The sequence below is a fragment of the Fusarium flagelliforme genome (assembly GCF_020744385.1).
Source record: "Fusarium flagelliforme strain FIESC 12 MPI-CAGE-AA-0113 chromosome Unknown B0J16scaffold_3, whole genome shotgun sequence".
In the NCBI taxonomy this organism is placed as follows: domain Eukaryota; kingdom Fungi; phylum Ascomycota; class Sordariomycetes; order Hypocreales; family Nectriaceae; genus Fusarium; species Fusarium flagelliforme.
Window position 1 is genome coordinate 3,596,984 of NW_025763505.1, and position 15,313 is coordinate 3,612,296.

General features: G+C 48.2%; 2 protein-coding genes across 2 annotated transcripts; one reads left to right on the forward strand and one right to left on the reverse strand.

The window, feature by feature from the left end:
- Positions 1-2,967: 2,967 nt before the first annotated feature.
- On the reverse strand, positions 2,968-3,492 carry B0J16DRAFT_108008 (uncharacterized protein). Its single transcript, XM_046121387.1, has one exon. It carries the CDS (start codon positions 3,303-3,305, stop codon positions 3,006-3,008), a length of 300 nt encoding a protein of 99 aa, XP_045985030.1. The 5' UTR covers positions 3,306-3,492; the 3' UTR covers positions 2,968-3,005.
- A 2,669-nt stretch (positions 3,493-6,161) lies between these two features.
- Positions 6,162-7,785, forward strand: B0J16DRAFT_108024 (uncharacterized protein). The gene is made up of 3 exons (XM_046121388.1): positions 6,162-7,159; positions 7,240-7,497; positions 7,557-7,785. Exons 1-3 carry the CDS (start codon positions 6,379-6,381, stop codon positions 7,619-7,621), a joined length of 1,104 nt encoding a protein of 367 aa, XP_045985031.1. The 5' UTR covers positions 6,162-6,378; the 3' UTR covers positions 7,622-7,785.
- The last annotated feature ends 7,528 nt before the right edge of the window (positions 7,786-15,313 follow it).

A 15,313-nucleotide genomic window follows, 5' to 3' on the forward strand; every position in this document is an offset into this window, starting at 1 on the left:
TCTTATCCGATATCCATGTATAAACAACACTTCTTGTAGTTTTAGAAATGCTTATGGCATTCCGAGTCGGTACCGCACGTTGTAACTTTGTGATCGTCCTGAACGACGCTTTTGCAAATGTTAAAGCACAGCGATATTGATTGGCAATCCATTCGTAGCTGTTAGCTGATGAACCACCGCAACTGACTAAGAGTCATCCATGATCGATCCATTGGATTCCATGTCCTTTCGGAGTCCGGAAAGCAATTCCTGTCGGTGGCATGGGACCCTTGAGAAGAATGTCAAACCTTTTCCGCTTTGTTCGCCTCGGCCAATTTGAGGAACTATAACGGCATACAATACCAGGAGTTCGTTAGTTTAGTCAGTCGTATCAAGTATCACCTTGGAAGCCAAGGGTACCTCCGCTTTTGGTCCAGCCTCTCGCTTGACAACTAAGACATCCTCCGACGTGCTAGAGAACTTAAACACCCAACGGCCGAACCGGAGTGCAGTAATGCGTTTGCAACGGGCCATCAAAACCCTGGCAGTATTCCTTTGCGGTAATTAAATGGTCGCTAACAAGTTGGTAGCTCCCGCCAACCGTTCATCCCATGATTGATTCTGCAATTGGTTATGGCGCCGTTCGGTGATGATGGAGCGAATCACTGCACCGATGCTGACAGGACTCGTCCTGGCTATCAACCCCAGACCTTGGCTGCCGCAGCATTCATCGACATCCGGCCGTGTCGGGGCAGGGTGGAACAGCTCTATGATCACCGAGCTCTGGCAGAGCAAGCGGTGAAGAGCTTCGTATCCAGTCGTAGATTGTGATCGCGGCTACATTCCCGCGCTCATGGTAGCAGCGTCGTTCGTGGAGACGAGCGACGTACTCTGATGCGCAAGGTGTTGGGTTCGCGCGTTAGGCGATGACGAATTCACAGTCCAGTCAATCCTCTCATGTCCCGAAAAGAGTCAGGTGAGCCTTTAGTTCTCATGTAGCTCAGCAGCATGAAGAGACGGGAAGGCCGACGAAATTGACATAGGCAGCATCTCGCGATGATGGCCACATGCTTTCATGAACGGTAGAGTGGATTCGGGTTGTTGTAGAATGAAGAAGGTTTCTAGAACAGTTTCAGTGGGGTGGCTTAAAGTGTTTCAGCCCAAGCATGCTCAGGAAAAGAAGCGGTTGGTCTAAAATTCGAGATCCAGCGGCACAACGGTGTGGCGTAATGGGGACTGTCCATGTCAAAAAAGGTACCTGCAGCACCTGAATACGATGATGGGAGAGGGAACCAACGTTGTCGTTCTGGTTGGTAATGATGTCAACTAACATCACCCGCTGAAGCACTTAGCTGTGTACCAAGGACTCAATATTGAGGCCGTCAGTGTCATTTTTAGACCGTGCCAACGCGGGTCCAGCTAGAGTTGGGTTAGGTAGTAGGTAGGTACAGGTACTGTACTGCAGCTATGGTAAAAGATATCCAATATCCATCTCTTCCACGGTGGCTGAGGTGGAGCGTCAAGCATGGACAGACGGCGGTTTGAGGTCGGAAAATTTTAGGGCGGACGTAACCCTGAGTGGATAAAGATCCTTGCTAATAGCTAAGGACCGATGTTTGCGGCACCCGGTACTAAATACATGCGGTGTATCTTGCTTGAATCTTTCCATTCTTGTCCAAAGCGAGGTAAGTGAGCCAGATAAACTACTGTAGAATTCAACGGCCAACGGTTTTTAGACGAGGCTTAGATCGTCTTGATCGTCATTCTTGGTGACTCGATCTAGTAATGAAGATGGGCCGGGATGGGGTGCATATGCGTGTTGATCGAGCATTACCGGATTGCACCAGCTCATGCACAACATTCATTAGAACGCTCCGCCTGAAGCTATTCCGTTGGATGCTATGCTATGCAAGGCGAACAGGACCGCAATTCATGGCATAAGACTTCTCTTTGGCCAATGGGTCAACTGTGGGCAAATCCGTGATTGGGCATTGTTGTTTAGCACCTGGGCACCTCCCATCGGATATCACTATCGTCGCGCCCCAACCAGAAGCGTCTCGTCTCCTGCATAGCTGATGCGCGTTGCCTTTTACAGTGCTAGACGCGTGAAACATGATCCGATATGCGCGTCAGCTAGTGCGCTTCAGCAGCAACCCTTGCTATTCAGGTACCGGTACTTGCTGTGGGGGCGGCCGGGCTGGATGGTGGGAGATCTTGCCGACAACCCTGTGACAGTTTTTAGCCAGAGCACCTGCAGCTGTTGAAGATGTTGATTCAGGGTAGCCAGTGATATTTGTCTTGGAAGGAGAGAGTGCAATTGTTGAGCATTGATTGAAGCTCATCCCAAGACTGTTTAGCGATGTAATGATATTTCGTTTATACCGGAGTTTCAGTGTCGCGATTCTCGAGAAACTTTGTACCTGGAAGTTCATGACGTGGTGTTGCTAAAGATCAAGTTTTTGAATGTCGTCGTGAAGATTTAAATCCTGGAGATGACAAGTGTGGCGGTGAAAGTAACCCCAACTGTCATTTTAGTGGCGGCGGTGTACGACATGCTGGAATTAAGGGTCGTTACTGCCATTCATAGATCTGAGGCCAGCCCAATCTTAACCGGCATTAATGTGCTTGTATTACCTTCTGCGTTGAGATGCACTTTTTGATATCATGCATCTACTGATATCGCATCACCGCGTCTACAATCGCATGTGACTACAAGCCTCGCCTCAAAATCGTTTGTGTCACGGACAATCAAGTCACACTGGCTAGAAATCCAGCAATTAGCCAAGTTGCTTATTTTGGTACGAATTCTAATGCACCAACACCCATCCATCTCAATGCTTTTGTCTCTTGACCGCTGTATCGACTTCAATGATTGTTGTCCTGACTAGCACCTACCCTAGGGGTTCGGTAGCGCTCCTGCCTGGACCCAGAATTTCCGCTTAAGGTAGGTACCTCGTTAGGGAACAACCGCCTTGACCGATCGTTTGTCGCTGTCAACATCGCTGCTTCCTCTTCTTCCCTTCCACTTAACGCACGTACAGAGAGAGATACGCAAGCAGGTCAGCCAGGATCAAGGCCCTTAGCATTCCTCGCTGACATGTGTCATCGAATATCCGGCCTAAGCCCGTCGTCCTGTCTTGTTCCCTATCGTACAAGCTGCGCTCGGTCACTGAGAGATTCCACCAACTGCCATTGGCTCCGTTGCGAGAATCAATCGAACTGACCGCCTGTCCCCAATAGCAATACGACCATGAGGGTCCTGTACCTGCGCTGGCGGCTGAACAACTCGAATCATTGAGTGAAAAGAGCAAGCCAAGCTTCAGCATTGTTGCTGGCACGTCCCATACCAATATCGCGCTCTCCGGTTGACACGAGAGCCAATCTATGTACCCTTCAATCTAAGCACGAGCATCAAAACTTCAGCAAGGATGCTAGCTGCCATCGCCCTTTCCGCATCCATTGGCCAGCGATTATTTTCGGCTTGCTTATTCGGAACCACCTCCATATGTGGGCTGTGGACCAACACTATGCCTCAATGGTCCAGTGTTGCTTTTCCTATTCTTTCTTTTCTCGCGACTAGGACCGTCTTGAAGCATTGCTTTTCTCGTCACCCTCGAAGCCCTCCCTGGCTCTCTGGCTCAGCCCACGGTTGCTACTGAACGCAAAGACATCATTCACTAGCTTCTCTCGATCGGGAACCATGATGGCGGAAATTGAACAAAGTCCCATGACAATTGATAATGGCCATGTTATGACTTGCAATGGGTGTCTTTGCCTACGTCTGGTAATTGTTGCGGACTATTCCCTGCAGTACGATCATCTTCGGTATCATTCAATACTACGATCGATACAGTACTGTAACTTGATTGATAGTGGCAACTTTCCCCATATTGCACTGGGGAGCAGGGCTGGTTTTTGACAAGCGGGTTGGTCTAAAACAACTTGGCTATGTTTGACCATTGGTCATTTCTCACACGATCTCTGAAAGGTTATGGAATATTCTCCTGCCCCAGCTAACAGAACACAGTTTAGCTTCTGATCAATCTGGTTCTATTCTGTACTATACAGGCATATACTTACACACACAAATACCGCCTTCTACATCTCATGTGGGTTTCTGCCTCATAGCTGGCTTTACACCGAGCATGCTGCATATTGAGAGAATAAATCTGAAGAACAAATGGATGCTACAGCCCATGAAGCTATGGATAAAAATGATGGATCGTGGTGTGCGCTTCCTCAATAATGTACTAGCTACAGAGTACAGTCGAGCACGGCGGGTCTCTGTCTCGTTTTTTCCTTTTCGTCTTTTTGGCCGGCAGCCCACTTAACATTTTTCACCAAAACACGAACTGGAGACATGTTTACACCCTGACCGCACCTTCAGTATTCACCATGAAGAATTGTAGCAAAGGTTCATCACACTTGTTGCTCAAATCAGCAAGAGACTGCATCCAAAGTGGCAATTGATGACACTCGATCAGGCTCATTACCAGAAAAACAACAACCACAACGAAAAACACAGAATGGCCTGGAAACAGGCGCATTTCTTATCTCATGCATTGATACCCAGCTATTAATGGCGAAAAGGAAAGAGCAGAGCACGATCCAAACGGCCGCCAATGGAGAAAAGCCAGAAGACGCTGTTCAGCGCCCAGCACGAGCAATTGCTTCTGAAGTACAGAGTGTGATGTATACTACATACACCCCCCATAGATCCAATTGTGGCCCGGGACTTGCTCACTCACCCATGACGCCCCAGGTTCCGAGGCGCGCTCGCTCAACAGCTCTTAGCTCTACCCCCAGGCAAGCCACGTCGACGACTGCCATTCCCCTCTAATCTTCTGGCGCGCCTCTTACCAAGGTCCTGGGCCAGGGGTGTCTGTTACGTGGTGGATGGAGATGGACAACGCCGATCCTTCAACAATCTCCAGAGCCATTGTCAGGACCTCTGCTTGATGGATGGCAGTTCTCTTACACCACCTACTGTTACTAGGCTTGCTTTCTCTATTGCTCTCACGATCTTTTCGGCCACTCAGACTCATTCCTGACCTTGCCTCACATCTGTTAACCGGTTGATCTTCTGCAAATGCTTCTATTCAGACCCAATTGCTCAGTTACACACGCATTTCCGATCCTCGCCTTATACCGACTTCTTCAAGGGTCATCTAAGATGGACGCCGGGTGCCCTGACGCCATTCACACAGCGTCTTTAGCTGGTAGTCTAAAACAATACGCCTCATCTTGCCCTGTCTGCCCTTCACATACACCCCTCCCTTTTCTCATAAAAAAACCCCTTCTGAACCCACTTCCATAGTCCACAGTCTCATCAGTCATATGCCCCCTGTCTTTAATGGTGGACCCTAAGCATATCATAGTGCACCTTCAATGAGTGTATGCTTCTTCTACAAAGACGCTATATAGATCCCTTGGCTATCCTTTGTTTACCATTTATGAGTTTCGTCATCTTCGATTCACATCTATTCCCGCGACCCACCGTCGACCCTTCGACATTTCACTCTTGTCCTTTAGTAGTTATTGTCAGTTACATACTCCTCAGCGTGACCTACAAGTCGTCACGACTACGACCCGGCGGACTCTGACGCCCGTACCGGCTTAGTGAAAAGCTTTTTCCTAAGAGCACCAGCCTGCTCCCTCGTCGAGACCCTGTTGCGTGGTATTGGTCCCAGCAGATCGCAGTGGGCTCGAGCTTCTCATGCTCAAGGTCTCTTACATGGGGCTTTCACCGGGATCCTCCTTGTAGACGGGCGAGACGACCGTTTGACAACTCATCCGCAATCAGCCCTGGGCCCAAAGCCCCAGACCAAGCTACTTAGGCCTAACGCCTTGCTCTTCGTCATCTTTTTCGGCATCCAGCCTTTACCGGGCATGAACGCGCTAAGCTCTAGCTTACGATTGGGATCCGACTTGATAAACTACATTGCTACCCAGGTCCCCGGCTGAGCCATCAGCTCCCTTGCCTGATCAGTAAACAGTCGAGCTTTGTTTGCGAATAATAGGCCGGCGGCACCCTGTTTCTTAAAGCGTTTGTCCTTTCAACTTGGTTACTATCCCGTCTAACTAGCCATCCATTCCCTGCCTCAACACACCCCCGACTATCGATCATCGCGACGACTCCCCGAGTGGGCTTCACCTATTCTACGACCCCGCGGTGACCCCTCCAGCATCATCAACAGCTCAACTGTGCATTATCTATCCTGCACCGAGACCCTCACGTCCAGCACAAAGGAGCTTTCATCCCCAACATCGATATAGCTTCTACTACCCTCTAACCCCTTCGGATCATTGAAACTGGCTGCCTTACAGTCCCCAGTGCTACCGACCACCCATCGACTGGGAGCGACGGCAGGGTCGTATGCTATCCAAGGTCTTCGGGGCATGGACGACACGAGCCGATTAAGGAGGCAGAATGAGCCATTGGTTCATTCAAACCCCAATCAGAGATATTCACTACACGATCCATCCCAGCAGCGCCGTTCACTTGCTGGAGTCTCCAACGATAGATATCGCCCTGCATCCCTTGCTACCTCTTCTTCGTCAGGGCGTGGCATGGGAGCTGACGGCAACTACAGCAGCTACTACTCGGAACCCAGTTCATCTTTCTCAACGGCAAATATGCCCGGAACAGCAATCGCCTATGGCTCTGGATATGGCCACGACTCACGCCAGCAGCAAGGGTTTGGTGGCTACGGTAATGCAGCCACGATGATGTATAACGTTGCTCAACCGAACCCGCAAAATCCCGTTTACGATGCGCAACATTTCAGTTCGCGGCAACCTGCAGCTCTGCAGATGATGACACCAGAGGTTGCCTCAACCTATTTTGGATCCGAAACGGGAAGCGCAGCTGGTCCGAGCCTGCATCAATCAACACAGAGCTCAAGCGGATCCGCAAATGTTTATCAGCAAAGCAATGCCATGAGTTACGCCAGCAACAGCATGTCTAATGTGGGCGCAATGCCACAAGCGACAGCAAGCGCCGATGTCTCTATGACAGAGGACCACGAATACGCAGAAGGCGCCCTTGAGGAGAAATGGGTTAGCTACCAGCGGCAACTAGGGAACATATTCCAGGATATATTTAATGGATCTCTCGAAAGCGCATCTGAGACATTACTTAGCGTCACCAGTTGGCTTTTGTCTCAAGTCGCCGATCTGGGTATGTACATCACTGTCGTCGGCCTCCCTAAGGCGAAAGTGGAAAATGGAGAGAATAACAGGACTAATCATCTAACTTAGGCCTCAACCTTGACGATACCAACCTTCATGCTGATCGTATTCAACTATGGAACGACTTCAACCACGCCTGGCTAGGACTAGGCCAACAGCAGATAGAGCTTATGTCCTCTTCTCAACAGCTTTCGAGATCACAAACCATAGTATCAAAAGCTATGATCAAGAAAATGGGCAATGAGTTGATTCGGTTATGCGATGGTATCGAACGGCACGGTCTGGTAGATTACCAGTATGGAGTGTGGGAAGATCAAATAACAGCAGGTATGTGCATGTGCAGTTGTACTGTTGGGGTTGGACAATGTGCTAACGCAGTTTGTCAGTTCTTGAGGACATTCTAGATCTATATGAAGCCTCAGAAGAAGCCAGTGGAAGCAGCAATCGATAAACACTCTTTAACAGACTGCACAAGGTTCCTCACAAGGACTCTCAGAACCTTGGAGTTTCTTGATCTTGTGGCGGGCTTGTTGCGTTGTACCACGCAGCTATTCTGTTTTCACATTTCGGTATACGACTGTTTTGTTGCGCGCATCATGCTTACCACCACTTCCCTTTGAAGGGTGGAGGTCTATTGGGCTGGTTTACGATTTTCTTTGACATTACTGGCGTGCGTCCTGCCGGTATCAACTGGCAGTGCATCAAGGCATAGTAACTACAATCACGATTGCATGGCGGGGTTCACAGGAAAAGAGGGTACGGTTTACCACTCTGTGCTATGGTAATGGATACATGGTTGGTCACGACAAAGAGGACTGGAAGTGGAATAGGCATGGACGGGCGCGTGGTTAATGATTTTTATTTGGGGACAAGGCGTTCAGACTCGCATCAAGTCTCCCTACAGATGGAGTGCAGAAGTCAGGTTTTTGACGGGACGGGACGGTATAGGATGGACAGGTCGAATTGGTCGTTTTTTCATCCCTTCTTTTCTTTTATCAGGCTCCAACACAGACTTGGTAGCACTGTATTATTACTACCGCCTTGCTTTGGGTTAGAAGGGCTGGTCATGGGGTTTGTGTTTGTGTTTGGATTTGGGTCGGTCTGGGACTGGGTAAAGTTGATCTTGAGAGGCTGTACTATGTATGAAAAGAGTGGAGCGGACCTGGGAGTCCTCGCGGGCTTGCCAGTTAACGTTAGATGGAAAATACCAGGGGCGCATGTTTGACATAGAAGCCATAGAAGTGTTGGGTTGTACTATACTATACTATTACCGCCGGCAAAGTTGGCTATCCCCGGTGGAGTTGACCATGACGATGACATGTCAATTGTGTCGAGAGTGACGGTGTGATGGTTTCTGCCCAACGCCATGTAATGTAATGGATCCCTACCTACATGGCTATGTAGTATAACGGTCCAAAGTAAAGCACGGATATGGAGGACTTCTGGAGTGCTGTATCCGTATAGAATGCCCGTACCTGAAGCTTGGCGTTCTCCCCGCAATGTAAGCTGTTAGTTACTAGTTAGCCAAGGTATGGACTGCCTAACGAGGGCGAGGATGGACAGTAGATCGGTCGGTTGATGGCGACAAGACATGGGTTAAGCCCATGTAAGAGGAACCTTGCGTACCCTGGTACGGCCAAGACAGACAGGCAGAGAACAAGGGCAATCAGTACCTGTACCTTTACCAGCACCAGCGGCTGTGCAGCAGTATGTACTGTACAGTGCTGAGCTGTGCCAGGGGGAAGGGAGAATTAATTGACGGGAGTTGCCTTCGGGACAATTCCCAATCAAGGGTGTTGCTTGCGAACAAAAGCGGGCTTGTTTTGATTCCCCGCGACAAAGCTGAGTAATTAATTATAGTACCTGGCCTTGTCTGCTTTCTGCAGTGACAACATACCTAGATTAACTATGCTGTAACAACAAAATAGCTGACTCTTGATGATGAACCAACCTACTTGTTAGGCGAATGTTTTAGTATCTGAGCTTCAACCTGGGTATGTGGGTTATCGAAAGATTTACTGACACTTTTATTTAAACTAGTTTTACTAGTAATTAAACTGGTTTGTCTTTTTAAGCTGTTTCCCTTTTATCTTTGTAGTTAGTCTGATTCATTTATTGGTTGCCTCTACAGACGGGAGTGGCTGGTAGTTTGTTTGTGGAGGTTGAGTTCGTGTATCGAACGCTAACAAGTTGACAGCCCTGCCCAGACTATGTAGCTATAGTAGTACCTGTTTTTGGGTAAATATCCTAGACATGCTGATGCCTTGAAATCGCCTCGTTTTATGCTCAACGATAGCACACCGATAGAACATTCGGTGACTCTATCGAGTTCACCGACTGTCCTGTGTGATAGTGATGAATAGGAGGGCTGCACTATGTACTGGACTGGATACCCAACAAGAGGCTGGTTAAGATCAGCGGGTTAGGTAGCTTCAGAGTGCATCTACTGCACTGTATCTCTTGCATGCATGTAATCATATGCCAACCAGAAATAGAAACAGAAACCACTCCAACTTCTATCCAAGTCTCCGAAACCGAAGATGCATAACCGATGTTGACAAGTCGAGCCCTATTCGTCTATTATTGCTTTACCGCTAAAGCAGGGATGAAAAAGAAAAAGATACTAATGCAAACCAATGCCACCATATGTAGAGTACGGTGCAGCCTGTCAAAGACGGACGGGCGTCTTGATAAGTTGAGCTGAACTGCAAGAGAGTGGCGCATTTACGGATACATTTAATTGTTTATGGGGAGAGAGAGAAAAGTACCTAAAGAAGAAGAAAAAAGGTACGTACCCGTACAGACAAAAAGTACAGACAGAAACAGGAAACGAGACGAGTCGAGTCGGTTGCCTTCCCGCAAAGTGGCTTTTATGCAGGTACAAGCGGTCACTGTGAGCCAATGAATCATGTGTGGCTTGAGGGTGTGTGGTTTTAGAAGGATACGCGAGTCAAGTGGAGATAGTGTACTGTACGTACTTCTCTTACCAAAAGGGAAGTAAGTGGGAAAGAAACAACTTCACCAACAAAATCATGGGGCTGGAAAAACAGAGGGAAAAAAACATGCTCAGTTACATTCGGAAATAGCTCAGTGGATCTAGAGTCTACCATTGTACAGGTAGTTGAGGTATTAGATTCTCGCGGAAGCAAGCCGTGAGTTGCTGACGAGTTTGTTTCTGTTTACCTCCAATACCTACAGTAGTTACCAAGCATATCCTTGCTTGAACTGAGTCGCGAAGACCACGCGGGTTTCGATTTAGGCAGACGAGAGATGTACGATTGGCAAAGGCATCTAGTAATTTTGCTGGTGCATTTGTCTGACATATGCAATGATAGATGACTGGTCGACACACTTCGGCAGTTGTAAAGATAACCTCAGTACCTACTAGTCTAGTAGTTCACTAACTTGAGTTCAGTATCTGTAGTAGTCTAAACTCTCCAACTCCTGTAGAAACAACGTTACAGAGCTAACAATGGAAATACGTAAACACGAGGTCGCAAAGCCACCTTCATGATCCCATTACTGACGTGTTTTTCATAGTAGAGTTTATTAGACGGCGATAGTAGCGAACGGACTCTTTGCCGTCAGGCTCTCAGACCCTATAATGCTCTGTAAGTAGTTACTTGCCCGTCGCCATCATGTGTCCTGATTGGTTCGTAACTGCTTAAACTCAGCTGGCTCAGTCGAGGAAAGAGCGAGGCGGGCTGGACGGGATAGACCCCTCCTATACTTGCCCGTATTATAGGCGGGGGTGTTCTCTGCTCAGGCTTCAGTCTTGACCTTTACATCCAACTTTTCTTCTTTTTCCCATCAACGTGATCAGTTTAGTCAATTAATTGGCGTGGAAATGGCACGGCCGCCTCGTCCGCCTGACAAGACTGATTCTTTTCTTTTGTCGCCCTTTCTTTCTTGTGTGGGTTGTCCCTATGCTGTACCCCGCCCAAACTACTGCATGCTCTTGTACTACAGGACCAGCATCAAGCCTCAAGTAACTGACCACTGCTTTCACTTACTTTGCCGACGGCTAAAAAAGAGATAGAAACGAAAGGAAGCCAAGACCGAAGTCGCGAAGCGAAGCGAAGAGCAGAGTTGCCCGTCTTTCATGTCGCCCTACCCAATATCAGCCCAATTGATTGTTCCCAATCCTCACGCACTCGCCACAATCAAGAATCTATGCTTGGACAAGCAAGATCCGCGGTTGTTTGATGTCCAACGGCTGTGGACGCCCTAACGTCGATCACGTTGCCACTCGCTGATGCGATCCAATGCGACGCAGCCAAACGAGGCTGAAACACAATTGTCGAATAGCAGCTCATGCTTTACTACCACAACTTTTCTAAAACAGCAACTGATCATATTTACAAGAATCCTCTCGAAAAAAGAAGCATCAACTCACACACACACACACACCACATCTTATCACATCAGAGCCCAACTATGTCGACGCCTAACTTCGACTCCGCCCTTTTGACGTCGACTTTGAAGAGGCGGTGCTCCTACTTCCTGACATGAGGTCGGGGGCGTGTAATGTCGTCCTGAATCGTCCAGACCCAGCTCAACATGTCAACATGTCAACCATCATGCATCGGGCAGCAACTTGCCGCTGTCATCTGATCCTTTGATGTATCCATTCGAGGCTGGGTCAAGCCTAACCCAATTGCTCCATTCATGGAGCTCTCGGCGCTTGCTTTTGTTCCCCAGCCATCACAACCATTCCTTTCCGTCTGTGCCGGACTTCGGGCTTACAGATAGCGGACTCGAGCGTGACCGACATCCCATGTTAAGCTCAACTCCACACTACTACGCCTGACCGCTGAATCGTTGGGCATTAGTCCGCTCTCGTCTCCCTCGAGCAGCCTTTTCTGATATGGAATTTGAAGCTGACTGAATCATTGGAAAACAACAGCTCCATATCCCCTACTCATGCAGCTTTCTGACTGCGCCGTACTGTGCCGTCTACTGTGGGGGCTTCCCTGCGTGGGCGTTCCAGCTGAGCGGATGCTGGTAACCAATTAGCGAATTGAACAGACTGTTCATGCCTGTGAATCCACGCTTTTGGTTCGTCTTCACCCTTGAGGAAGGGCTGAACCATGGATGTTTGGTCTTGACGGCCAGCCAAGAATGGGACTGCGAACAAGTCAAAGGACTTGTCTGAGATCCCTAGTCGATTCCACTGATAATGTCACCTAGTGAAGCGGGCCTATCGTCGCTTACAAGCCCTTTATCAGATCAGATCGGCGAGCTACCTACACACCTTTCCCACGTCGCGTTCCCTCTTGCGAATCAGATTTCGGAATTAGTCTTCCGTGACTCGTCTATCGGCTGTTTAACGCCCCCCTAGCACAACCGACGACGTCTGTTCGCTGTTCCAAACTGTCGGGGCGCCCAAAATCTACGACACCATCCTGCAAATGTGACGGGTCATTTTCACTGCAGCCACCAAATACACCCTTTCTAATCCATTATTGCCGGATACAATCAAGGGAGAAGGGATGAGAAACAAAAACAAAACATTTCAAGAAACTAATCTAACCTGTTTGATCAGGTGAGATGTATCTCATCCACCCGTATCCCTACAGAGATGGGGTTACATCCTGATCGACAAATGAGACTAATTCCTGGCCGACAAGCTTGCTGCATCAGCCTCACCATCATGACCCCTACATCTTGCTTTCTGTACAGTGTTGTACGCTTTTGCATGATTAAAGCCAATTCGGAGTACGAAACATGCAACCGATGTTTCGTGCAACCAAGATTTAGCTGCCGTGTTTCTCTTTGTGCACTGGTCGCAAGGCGTGCAAGCAAGCCCCAGTAAAGACGATCTTCCAGACATGGATTGCCATGCCTTGAGTCTGATAGAGTGTGGTACTGTACCGAGTTTCTGGAGACCGTGATCCCAGCACTGATTCCTCCCGTGTCATTCGTGGCGTTGTAAGACAAGGGACTCTTTGCTTCTTCAAAGGTTGCCTTCCCAACCCTTTTGTAGCATTTTCAATACTTTTGACGCCATACATATCTGCGAGTAAGACCCGACGATCATCGGCATGTATCATGCCAGCATCGGGACCGGTCTTTTGGGCCAGGGCTAAGTTCACTATGCTGACCGGGCCCGGAGCCGGGGGATCGACCGGCAATGCCCGCTCCCGACTCGGTCTCAGACATGGCGGCCCAGGATGCCATGGCAGTGGTAGCGATAGTGGCTGTGGGTGTAAGGTATCACTTGCGCCTTGTCTCACCATGTATAAGGTTCATTGATAACATCATGACATGGGCATCGCAAGTCCATTGTCTCCCTTTGACTGTCGTGATCTCGCCGCGCAACGCCCCGGAGGTTGTGCTCCTGGAGCAAGATGCTCAATGCAACTCAATAAGAACACCCGCTGTTGGTGTGCTATTATGAGATACCTATTTGGACTATGTAAAGCGGAATGATGAAGTGAACTAGACCGACGAGTTAATTTGTATCTGTGACGCTTGTCATAATTCTCTGAGACTGCCCTGAAGAAGATGGCGCTTGATTCCGCGGATACCCAGCATTGAACGTGGTTACATAGTGTTAAAGAAACTGAGACTTGCTGTTTACAATGGAGACAAAAGTGTCGTCTTCTGCCCCTGGGCCTGGAAATAAAAGGTAGGTGGTTCTGAAGCTATCCCGGATATGAGATGACATATGTATCCATGAGAGACAACAGGTAGACCTCTGGAGCTCTTGATGCTTAACGTAGTTGAAGAGCCGTGTACCATCTTGACCGAAGCCAGGGATCGTGTTCTTAGAAGGCAAGGCAAACTATGTACAATTCTCTCTGGGTTGCAACAGTCGAGCATCCGCATTCAGAACCAGTGAAATACTTTATTGGCCAGAAATCCATGCCATGAAGTCAGTATCTACAAGTTCTGGATGCTTCGGATACACATACCTGTTTCTACTCATCTTCACCTGCAGTGATCACTTCATCGTCACTAAGCTTATGTGCTACGGCGAGGAGAGTATCATCAGCCTTACCTTTTTGTTTAAGGCTGCTAGCTACAGATTTTGAGTTCCACGACGTGCAGTCTGTGGTATAGTACATGCTTGATTCTGTGGCCACAACTTTGCATATGCCTCCAGAACGGGACAGGGATCTATGATCTCTCGGTGTAACTTCAACCATGTATCTTGTACTGGTACCCTCTCATTCATGAGTGTCGTGTTACTACCGTCCTTGTATCTGGGGGTGTTGATATCTCATTCTGGTATATCTGCTGTAGAGAATAATGGTATCCTTTTTCCAAACCCTTTCTGCCGAAAGGTATATTGCAATTGTAGAGTAAACTTATTCATATTGTTGTCGTGTTAGATGACTCCTTTGCATGAGCTGTAGATATCAAAATGATGTTCTCCTACATGAGTGATGCTATCCCGTCAGTCACATTGTATATACTATAGGAGATTTGAACTGGGAGGAACAGTCTTCAAGGTTTTGTTATATGAGGAAGTTGACCTTTAAAACATATAATGGCGAGTGAGCTTAGCATAAGTGAGGAAGTCAACAGAATATGAGTAACGCCGACATATAAACGGTACTATAAAGACTCCTACTCACATCGTGTATCTTGGAACTGCTTAGAACAATTCTGCTTGGTTCTTTGAGATTTTGATGGTGAGTTTCTGACTCGTTGGCTCTCCCTGGGCGTGCAGCGGTATGGCTTTTGAGGTCTCGTTTTCACCGTTAATCCATCGCGACACTGTCAATAAGGCAACACTTGGAGCTAGCTGAGGGATTTGGCTATCTGATGACTGTTTTGTTCATACGAGATGTATGAACGAACATATTCCAGGGACCTGGTGTCCAGAAGTATCGTTGGCAAGTTGATACATGTAATCTAGTCAGTCTTGGACCTTAGAATTAATAGCACTTTTGTGCTTGGAACTCCCTCCTGGGGCATTAGAAGAATTGGCCCCCAGAAGCATAAGATACGAAATAACTTGGTCACTTTATGTCAGTTTAGACTCACACTTCGGCTACTTTATTGTAGTAGCCTAAACCTTGAAGGACAATTCTTTTGTTACCCACCTGCTCCCCAGTCAGGCGTGGTTGGAATCCATGAACCTCGATTGCCAGTTCAAGTAGTTTATAGAGCCAGGACTTGAAGTAGTCAACCA

Coding starts and splice junctions, on each gene's coding strand:
- B0J16DRAFT_108024 (XM_046121388.1), top strand. CDS start 6,379: ATGGACGACACGAGCCGATTAAGGAGGCAGAATGAGCCATTGGTTCAT. Junction 7,160..7,239: donor GTCTCAAGTCGCCGATCTGG/GTATGTACATCA, acceptor CATCTAACTTAG/GCCTCAACCTTGACGATACC. Junction 7,498..7,556: donor GGAAGATCAAATAACAGCAG/GTATGTGCATGT, acceptor GCAGTTTGTCAG/TTCTTGAGGACATTCTAGAT.
- B0J16DRAFT_108008 (XM_046121387.1), bottom strand. CDS start 3,305: ATGCTGAAGCTTGGCTTGCTCTTTTCACTCAATGATTCGAGTTGTTCA.